The following is an 18,233-nucleotide window of genomic DNA, read 5'->3' as shown; positions in this document are numbered from 1 at the left end:
GTCCAGCTCTGGGCCCACCAGGCCTCATGAGTTGCTGTGTCCCCTACCTTCCCTTTATCAATCACAGAGATGATATGTATTTTACCCCAATCCAGTTGATATCCTTTGCTTTCCTCGGCAATTTGTTCAGAACTCAGGAGGAGAAGAATACTAGTTAATGAGAACCTCCCCCGCCCTGAGAAGAAAACCAATAATATCCACCTGAATGGATTATCGTAAAGAGCAAACGAGATAATACACACGTGTGCTTAGCACGGTGCTCAGCATAGAGGGAACAAGTAGTGGGTAAACAACAAAGCTCCCAAAACATCTACTGACATAAAGATCAACACTATTATCACATGTTAAGCACTCCTGGTCATACTTCGCCTGGTCCTGAGGGAGGGGTCTGTGGCATCACATTTACCTGCTACCTTCCTCCTCCTCTAAGACAAAGTCCATACCATCTTTCAAGGGCCTAAGAACTGGCCTAAGGCCACAGTGGTTATAAAGGGCAGAGGTGGTTTGCCAGTCCAGGTCATCAGACTCCAGAGCCCATTTCAGGTTATGATAGGTGCTGTGATAACAATAAAATAGGCTAGAGGTGAGTTGGGTGGAGGTGAAGTTAGTCAAAGAAAACCACTATGAGTATAAAACACCTGATTGACAAGAAAGAGACACTCATGAGATGGTTTGAGAGCAAGGCCTTTACAAAGGCCTTGGGACTTACAAAGGCAAAGGGACAAACCAGTTATCCCTCTTGTAGAAATAAGTTAGACATGTTGGGTGAACAGGCAAAAGGGCCTACATAAAGAATAAAGATCTGTAAATAGCTATGTCAATCCGGAAAGAAAGGCGAAGTAGGGAACTGACCCTACCAAGATACCAGGTTACAACTACAAAGCCATAGTAATAAAAGCTATGGTCATGACCAATGAAACACAAGAGAGAGCTAGTATATTTTGTGCATGGCTGCAACCTTAAAATATTGTTAGATGGTCATGATTCATTTAAAATATATATATTAAATATTTGTTTAGGGCTTCCCTGGTGGCGCAGTGGTTGAGAGTCCGCCTGCTGATGCAGGGGACACGGGTTCTTCCCCCGGTCCGGGAAGATCCCACATGCCACGGAGCGGCTGGGCCCGTGAGCCATGGCCGCTGAGCCTGCGCGTCCGGAGCCTGTGCTCTACAACAGAAGAGGCCACAATAGTGAGAGGCCTGCGTACCGAAAAACAAACAAACAACAACAACAACAACAAAATATATATATATATATATATATTTGTTTAATGTAAAGCCAGTCCCACCATTTCTAGTTTAAAAACTAATAAGTAGATAAGGCTGTTCTCTATCTAGAGTGTCTCTGTGGATACCCTAAAAGGCACCAGGATTTATTATGATTTCTGATGATTTCCTGTATAAGGTCTCTGCAATTTTGCAGCAATCGTAGTTAGAAAAAGGAATGGGGAAGAAGTTCTGAATATACAGCACTGTTACTGCACTGGCTGGACAATCTATACAGGAAATTATAAAAGAATCAAGACATGGGGTAAAGAACAAATTATAGAGTAGGTGGTGCTAGGAAAACTGTCTTACTATATGGAGAAAAATAAAAGTGAGTCTCTCAACCTAACAAATACAAAAGTTTAAATACCTAAATGTGAAAGCGAAAATTACAAAATTAATAGAAAAAATACAGGAGAATACTGTGGAAACCTAAAGGAAAGAAAGGACTTAATAAAGAAAAAATGCAAAAATGCAAATCGTATGTCAAACAAGAGATTGATTAATTATGCCAAAATTAAGAATTTCTGTCCAACAAAGGAAAAGATATTTTACAAAGTCTAAAACTAACAAAAGATTAATATCTACCAAAAGAAAATTAAATCCTCTTTGGAGGAAGGTAATGTTAACCAGAGCCTCTACAATTATTCACATGCAATGTCTGGAATTGAATCAAAATTATCAGAAATGCAAAGAAACAGGACGAAATTATCAAAACCCAAAAGAAAAAAGACAATATCAATAGACCTATAGGTGATCCAGATATGGACGTTACCAGACAGCAACTTTAAAATGACTATGAATAATGTGCTCAAGAAAATAAAAGATGAAGAATCTCACAAAAGACTGATATCTACTTTTTACAAAGAAACAGAAATTATAAAACTGAAAAATAACTGAAAGTAATATATTATTATATATATTTAATAGCATGGCAAAAGAGAAAAAACATGAACCAGAAGATAGAGCAAGAGAAAATATCTAGATTAAAGTACAGAGAGAGAAAAAGATGGAAAACATAGGAACGAATATTTTTTTAAACCCTATAGAACAGTGAAAATATGTAGTAATATATGTATAACTGGAGTACCAGGAGAGAAAAGAAAGGATGGGATAAAAGCAATATTTGAAAAGACAATAGACAATAATTTTCAAAACTGATGAAAGGTATCAACCCCAAACTGAGGAAGCCCTACATATACTAACGGAAATGTCAAAGAAAACCACCTCTAGGCACATCATAGTAACACTGTTGAAAATTAAAGAATGAGAAGAAGCAAAAAAAAAATTAAAAAGCAGTCAGAGGTTAAAAAAAAGACACATTACCTTCAAAAGAGTAGTAATAAAAAATGTCAACTTATTTATCAATAGAGATAATGAAAGACTAAGGTAAGATAATGGAATTAAATACTTAAAGTGCTGAAAAGAAAATAAGCCACCAATCTAGAATTCTATACCCACTGAAAATATCCTTCAAAAATAAAGGCAAAATAAAGACATTACCAAACAAAAACCGAAAAAAAAAAATTTATTGTAATATACCTGCTAAAGAAATACTAAAGAAAGTTCTTCAAGCAAAAGGAAAATGTAAATGCAATAATTATTCCAACTAAAACAAAAAATTATCAGACTGGATTTTTAAAAATCCACATATATGCTGGTTATGAGAGATAAGCTTTAAATATATACTAGACCATAAAGAAATCTCAACAGATATCAAAGGATTGAAATCATACAGAATATATTATGACTAAAGTGGAAATAAGCTAGAAATCAAAAACAAACAGATAACCCGAAAAATAGCCCAAATGCTGTGAATTAGTCAATACATGTCTAAATAGCCCACAGGTCAAAAGAATAAATCACAATGGGAATTAGAAAACATTTAAGCTAAATTATATGATTATATAATTTATTAACTTCTGGGATACAAAGCATTACTTAGAGGGAAATTTGTAGCCTTAAAAGATATTACAAAAGAAGAGAGCTGAGGTGGGTAGAAGGTGGGAGAAATGGGTAAACTGGTTTTGTTTTGTTTTGCTTTATTTTATTTTAATTTAAATAAATTATAATAATTATTTTTTAAAAGGGTGAAGGATCCTGGTAAACTGCACAGACTTTTGGTTGGCACCTTTAAATGTAAAGCTACAGAATGGATGAAAATAAAAAGATGGAAAAAAAGATATACCATGAAAACACTAACCAAAGGAAAGCTGAAGCAGCTATACCTAAATAGACATTAAGGCAATAAGCATTATTAGAGATGAAGAGAGATCTCATAATGATAGAAAAGTCTATCCGACAGGAAGCTATAAGAATTCTATGTGTATATGCATCAAATAACATAGTCACAAAATGTATAAGCAAAGTAGGCCCAGCTTATCTACGGTCACAAAGGGAGTTAATACACTATATCTGTTTAGCTTGCCTTGCACTACCAGTGCCTAAGTGCCTGGCACATATTAGGCGCACAGTAAATGACTTAAAAAGCCAGTATTACAAACCAGGATGCCTAATACTTCTTATACCCACCCCTGCAGAAATTCTCCAAGCAAATTACTAGTGTTTAAAACATACACAATACACACAAACAAAAACGCAATTACCTAACTAGTACAGGATGGTGCTTACAGGCATGACGGGCTTTGGACTCAGAAACACCTAGGTTCATATCCCAGCTCCTTCACTTCCTGGCTAGGCAACCTTGGGAGTGATAACCTCTATGAGTCTGTATTCCCTCATCTGTAAATTGAGGAATAATAATACCTCCTTGCAGGTTTTTCCAAGTATGAAATAGAATAATATATGAAAAGTGCCTAGTATAGTATCAGGCACTAAGTAAACTCTCAATTAATGGTAGTACTCAATATTAATAATTATAGGTAAGAAATATTGAAAATAATCCTGAAATAGCAATCATGAAGCCCCTAAAAATTAGAATCAGAAATGCCCAAAGGGCTTCCCTGGTGGCACAGTGGTTGAGAGTCCGCCTGCCGATGCAGGGGACATGGGTTCGTGCCCCGGTCTGGGAAGATCCCACATGCCGCGGAGCGGCTGGGCCCATTAGCCATGGCTGCTGAGCCTGCGCGTCCGGAGCCGGTGTTCCGGTGTTCCGCAACGGGAGAGGCCACAACAGTGAGAGGCCCACGTACCGCAAAAAAAAAAAGAAAGAAATGCCCAAAGAAGAAGAGGAGGAAGAATAAGAGGAAGAGGAAGGAGAAGAAGAAGAAGGAGAAGGAGGCAGCTGAGAATCAATAATTTAAGACAAAACAGAAATAAATAATAAAATAAAATAGAAAATAATAGCAAATTAAACTCAAAGAAAGCAGAATGAAAGAAAGAATATAAGAGTGGGAATCGATTAATTAGAAAACAAACCTACAAAGCCAAAAGTTAGCTCTTTAAAAAAAGCATATAATTCATAGAACACAAATTACCAGTATCGGGAATGGAAACAGAGACATCCCTGCAGATCTTACAGACTTTAAAGGGACAATAAGAGGATATTCATAATTCACAAGGACACATGTACCCCAATGTCCATTGCAGCACTATTTACAACAGCCAGGACATGGAAACAACCTAAATGCCCAAAGACAGATGAATGGATACAGAAGATGTGGTACATATAAACAATGGAATATTACTCAGCCATAAAAAGGAATGAAATTGGGTCATTTGTAGAGATGTGGATGGACCTAGAGTCTGTCATACAGAGTGAAGTAAGCCAGAAAGAGAAAAACAAATATCATATATTAACACATATATGTGGCTTCTAGAAAAGTGGTACAGATGAACCTATTTGCAGGGCAGGAATAGAGACGTAGACATAGAGAACGGACATTTGGACACAGGGTGGGAAGGAGAGGGTGGGACGAATTGGGAGATCAGGGTTGACATATATACACTACCATGCGTAAAATAGATAGCTAGTGGGAACCTGCTGTATAGCACAGGGAGCTCAGCTCGGTGCTCTGTGACAACATGGATGGGTGGGATGAGGGGGGAGTGTAAGGGAGGTCCAAGAGGGAGGGGAGATAGGTATACGTATAGCTGATTCACTTCATTGTATAGCAGAAACTAACACAACATTGTAAAGCAATTTTATTCCAATAAAAAAAAATTGTGTATAATTACACAATTTTATATCAGTAAAGTTAAAATATAAATTAAGTGGTTAAATTCCTTGGAAAAATACAACTTGCCAAAACTGACACAAGAAGAAATAGAAAATTTCAATTAAAAAAATTTTTTAATTGAATCCACAATTTAAAACCTTTTAACTCAATGCTCAGAAGCCTTCTCCAGAAAATTCTCCCAAATATTTAAGGAAGAAATAACACCAATCTCACACTAACTCTTCAAGACCATAAAGAAACAGAGGGACCACTTCTAGCATATCCTGGACACCAAAATCTCACAAGGCTGCTGTTACAAGAAAGGAAATTTGCCAGCCAACCTCCCTCATGAATTTATATACAAAACCCTACACAAAATATTAGTAAGTCAAATCAAACAATATATACAAAGATAATGCGTCAGAGCCAAGGGTGGTTCATTCCAGAAATGTAAGGTTGGTTTAACATTCAAAAAACAATCAGTGTAGGGATCACCAAGGTCTATTGTGAAAGAATAAAAGCGAAGGGCTTAGGATAGGGTTAAAAAAAATTGCCCCAGAGGAGCCTTGTGGGAACTGATTCACCACCATACCTCTGGCTTCCAAGCATCTCTTGTACCATATCAGGCTGACCCTTGAGAAGAAGTAAGAAGGGCCAAAGAAACACCCCCCGCAAAGCCTCCTGGTGTGTGCACTCTGGGCTGCTTTCTCCCTGGTGGAGTGACCATCATCACCTCCCCTACTTCACAGCCTCGCTCGGAGAGCCCAAGGAGCCACTCGGGACTGGACGATTCTCCAAAAACCATCACCTGGGCACAGCACACTCACCTGAGGGCCGGGGGCTGGCTCCCCTGCCGTTTGAACACTCTTTCCAGCCTCTCCTGGGTCGTCGGGGCATTCCCACTGGACAAGGAGAAATTCAAGGCGGTCCTGTCGGCCTCTAGGCCACTGTCCACGGCTGGGCTGTCCTCTGAAAGGTCTCTCCACCGGCCGCTCCCGCTCTGGGGAAGCGCTTTGCCTGGCAGGGGAGGAGGGCTGCTGGGCGAGGCTCTCCACTTTTCCAAGGTCAGGGGGCTGAGCAGGCCCAGGGTGCTCCTGGAGGTGGAGGTGGTGCTGGAAGCCGGGCCCTCCTGCGGGACAGGCGGGGGACAGGCTGCGGTGTGAGCAGACAGCTCGGGCGCTTGTAGGCTCCCCTCCTCGTGGGGTTGGGTCGTGCTGCTCAAGGCCGGGGACTGCCTCAGCGAGCGTCTGCGGAGGGAATCCTGAAAAGAGCAAGGACGAAAGCAGCGGTGAGGATCCCCTTGGAGGGAGGTGAGAAAATATCCCACGTCAAGCATTTACCCATGATCTTCCCTCCCCCAGGAAAGTCTTTCCCATCCTCAACTCCTTCTCCTAAAATCCTACCCACCCTTTGAGGAGACACGCAGGGGCTACCACTTCTGTAACGCTTTCACAGAACCCCACCCACATAAATCCCAGGAGCATGCCTTGGTCCCCCCCTCATACCCCTTACAGAGAGCTCCAGGGTCAGACCTGTGTTCCCGTGTCACCCCCTGCCAGCCGTGTGCTCTGTGACAAGTCATTGAACTTCTCTGTCCCTCACTGCCCCACCTGCAATATAACCTGTCCACAACCTGCTATCAATAATTCCTAAATCCCAAAACCCCTAAAAAATGACCATTTCTTTTGGAATCCCATGGCAATTCTTTTTCATTCTTATGAGGTAGGTTGCTTGCATTCTTGGTTTTTTTTGTTTTTTGTTTTTTTTTTTGGGGGTTTTTTGGCCATGTGGCTTGCGGGACCTTAGTTCCCAGACCAGGGATTGAACCTGGGCCCTCAGCAGTGAAAGCACAGAGTCCTAACCATTGGACCGCCAGGGAATTCCATTGCGGTCCCTTTTTAAGTGTGAATACTCATATGTTTTGCTGCAGAAATGTTTTATTTAAGGGGTGCTACTCCAAACCCTACTGCAGGCGTTCTGTGGTATGTGGTTTATGCATTGTATTTCCTTTCTGAAGTTTAAAAACAAAATCTACATTCCAAAACACATTTGCTCAAACGTTTTGGATGAGGGATTGGGGACCTACAGTGCCGATCTCCCACAAGACCATGGTGAGGACCAAAGGAGAGACCCAGACCCACGTAAGGCACCATCACAGAGCCAAACCCTGCACAGCAGCCAGCAAATATTACTTACTGCTATGCATCTTTGCCCCCGTCCCCACTTACATATGGCCTTAACCCTTCCTGCCAGTAGACCAGGTGATGGAGGCCATTCTTCCTTCAACTCTGGTGTCCCCAGAGCTCCCAGCCCAGTGACCTATACATAGTAAGCAATGCTTACTTTTTGAAATGAAGGAATTTCAGAGGCGTCAACAGAAATGTCCTCTCTCACTATCAATCATTAACCAATGAAATGAGAACTCACGTTGTTACCAATCTGAGGTAGAGGAGTAGGGGTAGGGGACAAAAATACACCTGCTGGGCTCTTCCTGGGTTTAAAATTCTGGACCTCTCAGCATTTCCAGAAATAATCCTGGGCCAAATGGTAAAGCCTGTGCCAGAAAAAGAACAGCTAATTCTGCCATATTCTCGCCTGGTGGAAATTACTAGGCACTATAAACCTCCTCCGAAAGCCACCCAGGGCATCCCTTGCCACAGAACAAGGAAAACATTCGTCAACATCCCCAAGGAGACCCAAACTTCCGGCCAAGGGCAGGGAACCCAGCCTCTTCCTCATTCTTCAAAAGCGCAGAGCTGATCTATATGCCATACCTAATGATGCACTACCTAGCAACCTTGCTCTTTTCTCTTGAGCAACCATTAAGTATGGCCAAGGTACTCAAAGGCCCACAGAACACCTTCCAGAATATCTGGGGAAATTCTACCTCTGTGTCCTTCACGGGATTCAGATACTCCAGGGGAAAAGAACACCTCCAAGAACAATCACTTCTCCTTTGGGGAGAAGTTTGCAGCAATCTCTCAGCAGTAAAGCAGGTAGGTACAAGCCATCTTCCTTACACCTCAGTTATGAAGGGGTCTGAACCGCACAGACTTGATAATTAGAAAGTCATGATAGGACAGGACCCTAGTGTTCATCTGGTCCACCAGTTCCCAAAGTGCAGTCCACCGACCTTACAGGTCTAACCCCAAACCCTTTCAGGGAGCTCAAAATTATTTTCATAATAATAATACAACATGATTTGCCTTTTTCACTATGTCCACATTTGTACTGATGGTGCAAAGCACTGGTGGGAAAAACTGTTGGCTGGCCCTCAGCACGAATCAAGGCAGCAGCACCAATCTTCACCAGTACTCAAGGTATTAACACCACTTGCAATAAAAGTAAATAAGTGAAATGCTAATTTCACTTAAGAATGTCCATGCTGGAGCATAACGAATATTAATTGTGTTCAATCTTGACCCTATGTTATACATCTCTTTAACAGTCTGTGTGACAAAATGGGAGGTATATATAAACATTCTGCGGGATGCAGAGGATGAGGCTGTCACCAGGAGAAGCACTTATGCAGCCATCTGAGTTGTGAGCTAAACTTGCTAGTTTTTTCATGGAACAACTGACAGATGAACTACGGTTATTCAGTATTTGAATACTGAGTACTGAGTATCTGGCAGGCATTTTCTTGAAAATAAATTGAGCCTGTCACATCAAGGAACATAAATGATACACCGTTGCCAGTGATAAAATACAAGTCATCAGGTAAAAATTAGAATCTGGGGAAACTTGTGTTTGCCATTGTGAACTGGAGGGCTTCTCAAAAACTTTCTGATAAGTTGAGTAGTGACATCAACAAATGCAATTTTTTATGTGTTTTTTTTTTTGTATATTGAAATGTGTCAACATTCAGAAGATCCATATAACTTAGTAAACCAATAATTTCCACATGACCCAATGCATCATGTTACCAAACCATGCAGTGGTGAAAGAGTCATTCAAAGTTCAAGACAAACCAGTGGAAACTGATATGTAGAAAAAGTTCATTGGGATGGTTTCAGGTTCCACATTAAGAAACAACTGTATAAACCCTCAGAACGGGAGAAAATATTTGCAAACGAATCAACGGACAAAGGATTAATCTCCAAAATATATAAACAGCTCAAGCAGCTCAATGTTAAAAAAACAAACAACCCAATCCAAAAATGGGCAGAAGACCTAAATAGACATTTCTCCAAAGAAGACATAGAGATGGCCAAGAGTCACATGAAAAGCCACTCAACCTCACTAATTATTAGAGAAATGCAAATCAGAACTACAATGAGGTATCGCCTCACACCAGTTAGCATGGGCATCATCAGAAAATCTACACACAACAAATGCTGGAGAGGGTGTGGAGAAAAGGGAACCAACCCTCTTACACTGTTGGTGGGAATGTAAATTGATACAGCCGCTATGGAGAACAGTATGTTTTAAGGAACCGTATGGCTCCTTAAAAAACTAAAAATAGAGCTACCATATGACCCAGCAGTCCCACTACTGGGCATATACCCAGAGAAAACCATAATTCAAAAAGACAAATGCACCCCAATGTTCACTGCAGCACTATTTACAGTAGCCAGGTCATGGAAGTAACCTAAATGCCCATCAACAGATTAATGGATAAAGAAGATGTGATACATATATACAGTGGAATATTACTCAGCCATAAAAAGGAACGAAATTGGGTCATTTGTAGAGAGGTAGATGGACCTAGAGACTGTCATACAGAGTGAAGGAAGTCAGAAAGAGAAAAACAAATATCATATATTAACGCATGTATGTGGTATCTAGAAAAATGGTGCAGATGAACTGGTTTGCAGGGCAGAAATAGAGACACAGATGCAGAGAACAAACGTATGGACACCAAGGGGGGAAAGTAGCGGGGGGGTGGGGGTGGGGGTGGGATGTATTGGGAGATTGGGATTGACACATATACACTAATATGTGTAAAATAGATAACTAATAAGAACCTGCTGTATAAAAAAATTTTTAAAAAAAGAAAAAGAAAACCAGATATCTCAAGTTAAGGAATTTAGCACTTTTCTATATATGAGAAGATGCAAAAGTCAGGGCTCGCTGAAATCATTCCTTTGATGCGCACCTCAGCTCTCTGGGGTCAGCATCCTGTGCTTTCACATCCTGAGTCTCCTCAGGGTGCACTATGCGGGGTTGGTGGTGGCTGCAGTGTCTGATGGTCGGCATCCTACTTCTACCCCGAGTTCCCTCAGGGCTCACCATCAGGCCACTGCAGTGTGATGGCTGATGGCCGCCGCATCCTTTGTTTACTGAAATGGCAGGCAACATTTTCTTCCATTGATAAGGTGCGTATTCAAGGAATGGTTTAAATGAACTCAGACTCTGCATCTTCCTGTACAAAGAAAAGTGCTAACTTCATTAACTTGAGATGTCTGTTTTTCTCTTTTTTTTTCCTTTCTTTCTTTTTTTTTGGCCACGCCACACAGCATGTGGGATCTTAGTTCCCCAACCACGGATCGAACCCACACCCCCTGCAGTGGAAGCCTGGACTCTTGACCACTGGACCACGAGGGAAGTCCCTGTTTTTCTTTAATTAACAGTAATCTTTTGATGTTCCTACTAGCTGGTTTCTTGCAAAAACTCCTGTATATCCTGGCTCCTCCCTTACCTCTTCTGAGCAGCCCCTCAGTGTTATCTGAGAGGCTGTCTTCCAGGCTTAAGTCCTCAGCAAGTCCGTCAAATAAAACGTAATTCTCAACTTTTAGGTTGTGCATGTTTTTAATCAACAGAACAATGACAGATAACTATACTTGATCTAGACCCAAAGCAGGTTGTTTTTGAGCGAACAGCCAGCCTTGTGAACTGGATTAAAAAAAAAGAAACAACTTGTCTAGGTTCGGTGTAATATTAAAAAATACCCCTAGTTTTCTGAAGACTATTAAAATACTTTTCCCTTTCCCAACTGCATGACCATCACTGAGCCATGAAATTCCAGATCTCGAAGGGATCTTAGACACCTGGTCTAACAAACGAGACTATGGCCAAGAGGAACAAAGACCTTGTCCGAAAACCTCACAGGACGTGGGCTGAGGCAGGGAGAAGGTCCACTGTTTGCTGCCCTGATTCCACATGAATTGGGAGAGCAGTGCTGGCATCTGCAGCCACACCCACACGTGAGGGTGGAGGTGACCAGCGTGGACACAGATGACCTATTTTTGGTTGGCTTAGGCTCCCTGATTTGACTGATCCTCTACTTTGAGTTCGGCATTTGACCTTCCTTTGTTTTTCTGTTTCTCTTCTGTTTTACAAACCCCTTTTACATTCATTCTCTCCTTTGGTTTAGTCTCCCACCTGATGGGACCCTACCACGGCCCCTCCTTAAGGGAGACTATAAAACAACGGTGTTAAGTTTTTAGAATTTTATTAAAACAAAACATAACTATAAGGATTGGGATTTCTTTTTCCCTTTTCACTATCATGTGTTAAAAAATTTAAAAAAAGTATGTCCTCTAGACTGGGATGGGTCCCCCCACGCCTGAATGGCAAAGATAAAGCTGGGTAGATGTGTTCTCACCCTGCAAAAGAATCCACCTGGTAACCACCTGGTTGACCAGATAGTTAAACCGAAGGCAGGGGAGGTGATGAGGCCCACCCATGGCCCCAGAGCGCTGACAGTAGAGCCAGGCAGGAAAAAGAGGCCAGCGTTCTTGCCATCTACCATGCAGATCCTCCCTTCTTGAGCTGTCTCGTGGGGTACCCCCAGATAAACCCAGGCAGCCCCTTAAGCCCTGCCCGGTCCTCACTTTCCATGCTCATAATAATAGTAAGAGCACCAAGCCCACCTGTGGGGAGCTGGCGATGGGCCCGGCCATCATGCCTCGGACAATCAGGCCAGACATCGGCCTGATCTTCTCTCCCATCCTCTTCGTGTCCAAGGAAGGCTCTGATGACTGAAGCTTGTCCATCTTCTCCCAAGCAGGAGCCACAGGAGGGCTTTCACCTGGGACGGTCTGCAAGGGCTTACTTTTGTGGGAGGCCCTTTTGGATGATGCAAAATTACCAAGTACATCCCCGTTAAGATGGTCGTGTCTGCGAAAAAGGGATATTTCCATTAAAACAGCTTCCCCAAAAGGAATCACTAGCAATGATGATACATTCCACATTCCACAGGTACCCATAGCAAGCCCATTCACAAATCTGTGATGATTTCTAACCAGACTGTGCTTTATCAATAAAGGCAAGGGAAAGAAAATACTTCTGTATCAGGGCAAGTCTGGCCAACAAAGTGAGACCTGAAACAAGAAACCAAATCAGAGTCGATGACCGATGATAGGATCCCTTGAATCCTCAGTATGAAGAGCATCCTTGTTTCTCCCAGACCCCAGTGATTAAGGAAAACTGTAGTCCTTCAATACAACAGTTCCCCCCTCCCGTTATGGTATATATAGGGTTTGGTACTATCCACGGTTCCAGGCATACACTGGGGATCTTGGAATGTATCCCCCATGCATAAGGGGGGACGATGGTATAGTCATAAGAGGGGTGGAGCCCAGTTACTGCACACCACTGAGGGTGGTGGATAGAGACCTTTGGAAAACCTGGCGTTCCCAGTTAAGGTTTAGTAAAGTTAGGCATGCCAACGGCTTCTTTTCTTGGGTTGCTTGGTGTTGAAGAAAGAGGGTGTGTGTGTGTTTGTGTGTGTGTGTGTGTGTGGTTGTGTGCGTGTGTGTGCGTGTGTGTGTGTGTAAGAGAGGGAGAGAGAACAAAAGAGGGTAAGAGACTGAGAGCAAAAGCAAGGAGTGAGGAAGAACAAGAATGAGAAAGAGGGCTTCCCTGGTGGCGCAGTGGTTGAGAGTCCGCCTGCTGATGCAGGGGACACGGGTTCGTGCCCCGGTCCAGGAAGATCCCACATGCCACGGAGCCATGGCCGCTGAGACTACGCATCCGGAGCCTGTGCTCCACAACGGGAGAGGCCATGACAGTGAGAGGCCCGCGTACCGCAAAAAAAAAAAAAAAAAAAAAGAATGAGAAAGAGACAGAGCAAGAGACCCAGGTAAAGAGGAATCCCACCTGTGGTCACTGAGAGCCCAGCACCCCTCCGACACAGGCTGGGCTATGCTCTACTATCAGACTCTGGCATAAAGAGGCGTCAACATCAACTCTGTGCCAAGCTGCTTACCAAGCACTGGGTCATGCATGACAGAAGTGGTCATGTGCGCTATGATTGGGACATGCCAAGCAGAGGAAGGATCCGGAACCAACCCTGGGGGAATCTAGAAAGGCTTCCAGAGAAGGCAGAACCTGAGTCTGAAAGAATTAGTAGGCAGGAGGTAACCAGAAGGCCCCAGGCACTAGCACAGAGTCCTGTAAAAGCAGGACATGCTGAGGTGAGCTGGCGGGGCGGGGGGGGGGGGGGGGGGGGTGCAGTGGGACACCTGCTGATGTGGAAAAGGCTTTGCAAGTTCTCCTAAGAAGTTTGGACTTTATCCTAAAAGTTACAGGGAGCATCTGAAGGCCTTTCAGCAGGGAAGAGCATGGCCAGACTTGTTTTGTGGAAATCTCACTCTATCTTAGGTCAAGGGTGGATTTGAGAAGATGACCAGGGGCCTGGAGATGAGAGAAAGAGACCCTGGGAGATAGCCAGGGGAAGAGGTGAGAGTGTGAATGGAGGCCGCTGTTGCGAGACAGAGAAACGGGGGAAAGACTCTAGCATCATTAAGGACACAAAGGGATGCAAAAATGATAGACAAGGAGGAGTCAAGGATAACACCCAAGTTTGTAGCTTGGGTAACTGGGTGGAACTCTGAAGCTTCAACCGCTGCATTGCTGGCTTTTTATCGGTTCAGAAGTATTTCATTTCCCAGCCAGGCAGTAAGTGTATTTGAAGGAGGAATCATCTTTTTCATACCACCCTCATTTCCTTTCACATCTTAAGCCTTGAGTTAATTTTTTGGTGGTCCCCATCTTTTAGCAGCTTGACATCCAGACCTTAAGCTTTGGCTACCCTCAGGAAAGGAAATGTTTTTCAACAGAGCTGGAAGAAAACACCCTTTCCCAGGAAGTTAGACTCACTATTGGTGATGACATGCAGTGTGTTAAGGTTGTAACTTAACATAACTGCTCTCCAGTGCTGATCGTTTTGTAATGTATAAAATATCGAATCACTATGCTGTGTAACAGGAATTAACACAGTGCTGTAGGTCACTTATACTTCAAAAACAAACAAACAAACAAAACAGAAAAAGAGCTCAGACTTGTGCTTATAAGAAGCCGGGGGTAGGTGGAGGGGGAATTGGATGAAGGTGGTCAAAGGTGTAAACTTCCACTTGTAAGATAAATAAGCACTAGGGATGTAATGTACCACATGATCAATATAATGAACATTGCTGTATGTTATATATGAGAGCTGCTAAGAGAGTAAATCCTGGGGCTTCCCTGGTGGCGCAGTGGTTGAGAGTCCGCCTGCCGATGCAGGGAACACGGGTTTGTGCCCCGGTCCGTGAAGATCCCACATGTCGCAGAGCGGCTGGGCCCGTGAGCCGTGGCCACTGAGCCTGCGCATCCGGAACCTGTGCTCCACAATGGGAGAGGCCACAACAGTGAGAGGCCCACGTACCACAAAAAAAAAAAAAAAAAAAAGGGAGAGGAAATCCTAAGGGTTCTCATCACAAGGGAAAATATATTTTTCTTTTTCTTTTCTTTTGTATCTATATGAGATGATAGATGTTCACTAAACTTACTGTAGTTACCATTTCATGGCATATATAAATCAAATCATTCTGTTCTACAACTTAAACTTATACAGTGCTGTATGTCAATTCTATACCAATAAAACTGGAAGAAAAAAAATAACTGTTTTCCAAATAATAGAGGTACAATCAAGAATGCCAGTTCATTTACTTCCCGAGTTCCAAAAGGGCTTATTTTCCAGATTTCTCCATCGCTCCAGTGTTTAGTGGCCTTTTAGAATTCTCTACTCCTGTTTTTAAGAAAATGCTAACAAAGGAAGCCCCCGAACCTTATGAACCATGGAATTTAAATTAAACATTTTGAATCATAAGTATCCTCCATCACAAAGTGGTCCATTCCCATGGCTTCCAGAGGAAAAGAACAGTGCTCCATGACAGGGATTCTGAAAATGCAGAGGATGGGAGGCTGAGTGATGGCCTCCTGAAGATGTTCACAACCTAGTCCCTGGAACCTGTGAATATGTTACTTTACATGGCAAAAGAAAGGGACTTTGCACACATGATTACGTTAAGAATCTTGAGATGGGTACATTATCCTAGATTGACTGTGTGGGCCCAATGCAATCACAGGCGTCCTCATTAGAGGGAGACAGGAGGATGAGAGTCAGTAGTAGGAGATGTGACACAGAAGCAGGGGTTGTAGTGATGTGATCTGAAGGTGGAGGAAGCAGCCACAAGCCCAGGAATACAGGCAGCCTCTAGAACTTGAAGAATGAAAGGAAACAGGTTCTCCCCTCAAAGCCTCTGGAAAGAACCAGCCCTACTGACACCATGCCATTAGCCCAGTGAGACCAATTTTGGACTTCTGACCTCAGAACTGTAAAATAAATAAATTGGTGTTGCTTTAGGACACCATGATGGTTAGATTTTGTATGTCAGCTTGGCTAGGCTATGGTGCCCAGTTGTCTGGTCAAACACTAGTCTAGATGTTGCCGTGAAGATATTTTTTATATTGTGATTAATTAACATATTGTGATTAATATGTACAATCAGTTGACTTTAAGTAAAGGACATCACCCTAGATAATCAGGTGGGCCTCATTCAATCAGTTGAAGATCTTAAGAGCAAAAACAAAGGTTTCCCAAAGAAGTAATTCTGCCTCAAGACTGTAACACAGAAATTCTGCCTGAGCTTCCAACATGCCAGTCTGCTCTACAGATCTCAGACTTGCCAGCCCTACAACCACATGGACCAATTCCTTAAAATAAATCTCTTTATTTAAATATATATTTATGCACATATCTATTTATACATATACACATTTATACCCTATTGGTTCCTTTTGGTTTTGTTTCTCTGGAGAACCCTATTACAGCCACTGAGTTTACAGTAATTTGTTATAGCAGAAATAAGAAACTAATCCACAGTATAAATGAGAAGAGGTACCTGGCTTTGCTTGTTTCTGACAATGATGTTCTCCAACTTGCATCTTCACTTGCAAAGTCATATATATTTACCAGCGTGGTCTCTGAGCATCTCAATGGTAATTTGTTACTTTTCTTTGGTATTGAGAGTGCAGGGATTGGTGTTTCTTGAGTAAAATTGTTACCAGTATTTCCAAAGTGATCCAGAAAATATCTGGTGATGAGTTCAAGATTTGTTTTCAGAGGATTTCCCTTTGCCTATCATCAGAAGAAAAGAAATCATTAATTTTATGTACAGCTTTGGGGAAAGGTGGGAAAGACAGCCATCACAATTCTTTGACATAGTTTATCAATTTCTTACTCATCCATACATTCTCTCAGCAAACATTCACTGACTGCTTATTATATGTCAGGTACTGTGTTAGGTAGCAACACAGATGAAGACAAAAATCAGTACCTTAAAAGAACTAGCATCCAATGCATGAGTCAGGAGAGTCAACGAACAATTGTAACAAAATGTGATATGAACAGAGGAATACCCGAGCAAATTTCCTCTTGTTTTTTTCTCCTGGGAATAACTTTATAAAATATATATCCTTTTATTAAAAAAAAATGAAGTCTTTATGATCGCTAACGCTACAACTTTATAAACATTTGGGACCTGAATGATTTCTTAGTTTATGTACTCTACATTTAACACTGGGCATAAGGAATTACAGAGACAACGCTGCAGAAAGTTAGCGCAAGAGCATAGAGATGCAGTCAGGATTGACTCAGTTTACACCCCAATCTTTAAAAAAGATAAAATGAAACTTTTTTTTAAATAAATTTATTTATTTATTTATTTTTGGCTGCACTGGGTCTTCATTGCTGCGCGCGGACTTTCTCTAGTCGCGGTGAGCGGGGGCTACTCTTTGTTGTGGTGCGCGGGCTTCTCATTGCAGTGGCTTTTCTTGTTGCAGAGCACGGGCTCTAGGCACACGGGCTCAGTAGTTGTGGATCGCAGGCTTTAGAGCACAGACTCAGTAGTTGTGGTGCACGGGCTTACTTGCTCCGCAGCACGTGGAATCTTCCCGGACCAGGGCTCGAACCCGTGTCCCCTGCATTAGCAGGCGGATTCTTAACCACTATGTCACCAGGGAAGTCCAAAATGAAACTCTTTACTAGTAGGTTTTGGAAATAAGTGGTATCCGTATTTCCCTACCCTGACAGCACTAAATATTATCTTTGGAGGTTTTTTTAAAAGACAGATTCTCAGGCCCCGCTGAGTCTTACTAAGCCAGAATCACCAAGATTAGAACCTTGATTTCTTTTAGAAAGTCTCCTAAGTAATTTGTACAGACACAGTTATCCAAGCAGCAATCCACAGGCTGGCCTCAGGGGCTAGACCATGTGTCAGTCCGCAACCCACCTGCCCAGTAACACCCAGGCCCTTTGGAACTGCGGCCAGGCATGGGGCATGTGGTGAGTTTGCAGTCAGAGTGGTAAAGCGCCTGATAAAGAGCCTGGCACAGAGGGAACCCTCGGGTGTATCCAGTCTTTCCCCCTTTCTATTCCCTTGACCTACACAGCAGAACTCTGGGACCAAGACCCACAGGGTTATGATCAAACTCAACAGAATTATCAGGCAGTCAAAATCACGGGACAGTTTTATTTTTTTTAGAATGGGACCCAAAAAGCTATTTTGCCTAAGTCTAGATGAAACTTACAAGGAAGAGAGTTGCGGGGCGGTGGGGGGGATGTTAAATAATTATTTCAACCTTC

General features: G+C 42.5%; 1 protein-coding gene across 1 annotated transcript in view; it reads right to left on the bottom strand.

Moving 5' to 3' along the window:
• The window catches only part of MINDY4 (MINDY lysine 48 deubiquitinase 4), a 113,221-nt gene that overhangs the window by 86,823 nt on the left and 8,165 nt on the right, over positions 1–18,233 (bottom strand). Inside the window, exons 3-5 of the mRNA XM_082846630.1 lie at positions 16,492–16,727; positions 12,199–12,445; positions 6,211–6,644 (exon numbers count right to left, since the gene is read on the bottom strand). Coding sequence (XP_082702756.1) covers positions 6,211–6,644; positions 12,199–12,445; positions 16,492–16,727 — 917 coding nt within the window. The remainder of the gene's footprint in view (positions 1–6,210; positions 6,645–12,198; positions 12,446–16,491; positions 16,728–18,233) is intronic.

The sequence above is a fragment of the Leucopleurus acutus genome (assembly GCF_964270905.1).
Source record: "Leucopleurus acutus genome assembly, chromosome: 9".
Lineage (NCBI taxonomy): Eukaryota > Metazoa > Chordata > Mammalia > Artiodactyla > Delphinidae > Leucopleurus > Leucopleurus acutus.
The sequence above is the reverse complement of the archived record's forward strand: the minus strand, read 5'-3'. Positions and strand labels throughout refer to the sequence as shown.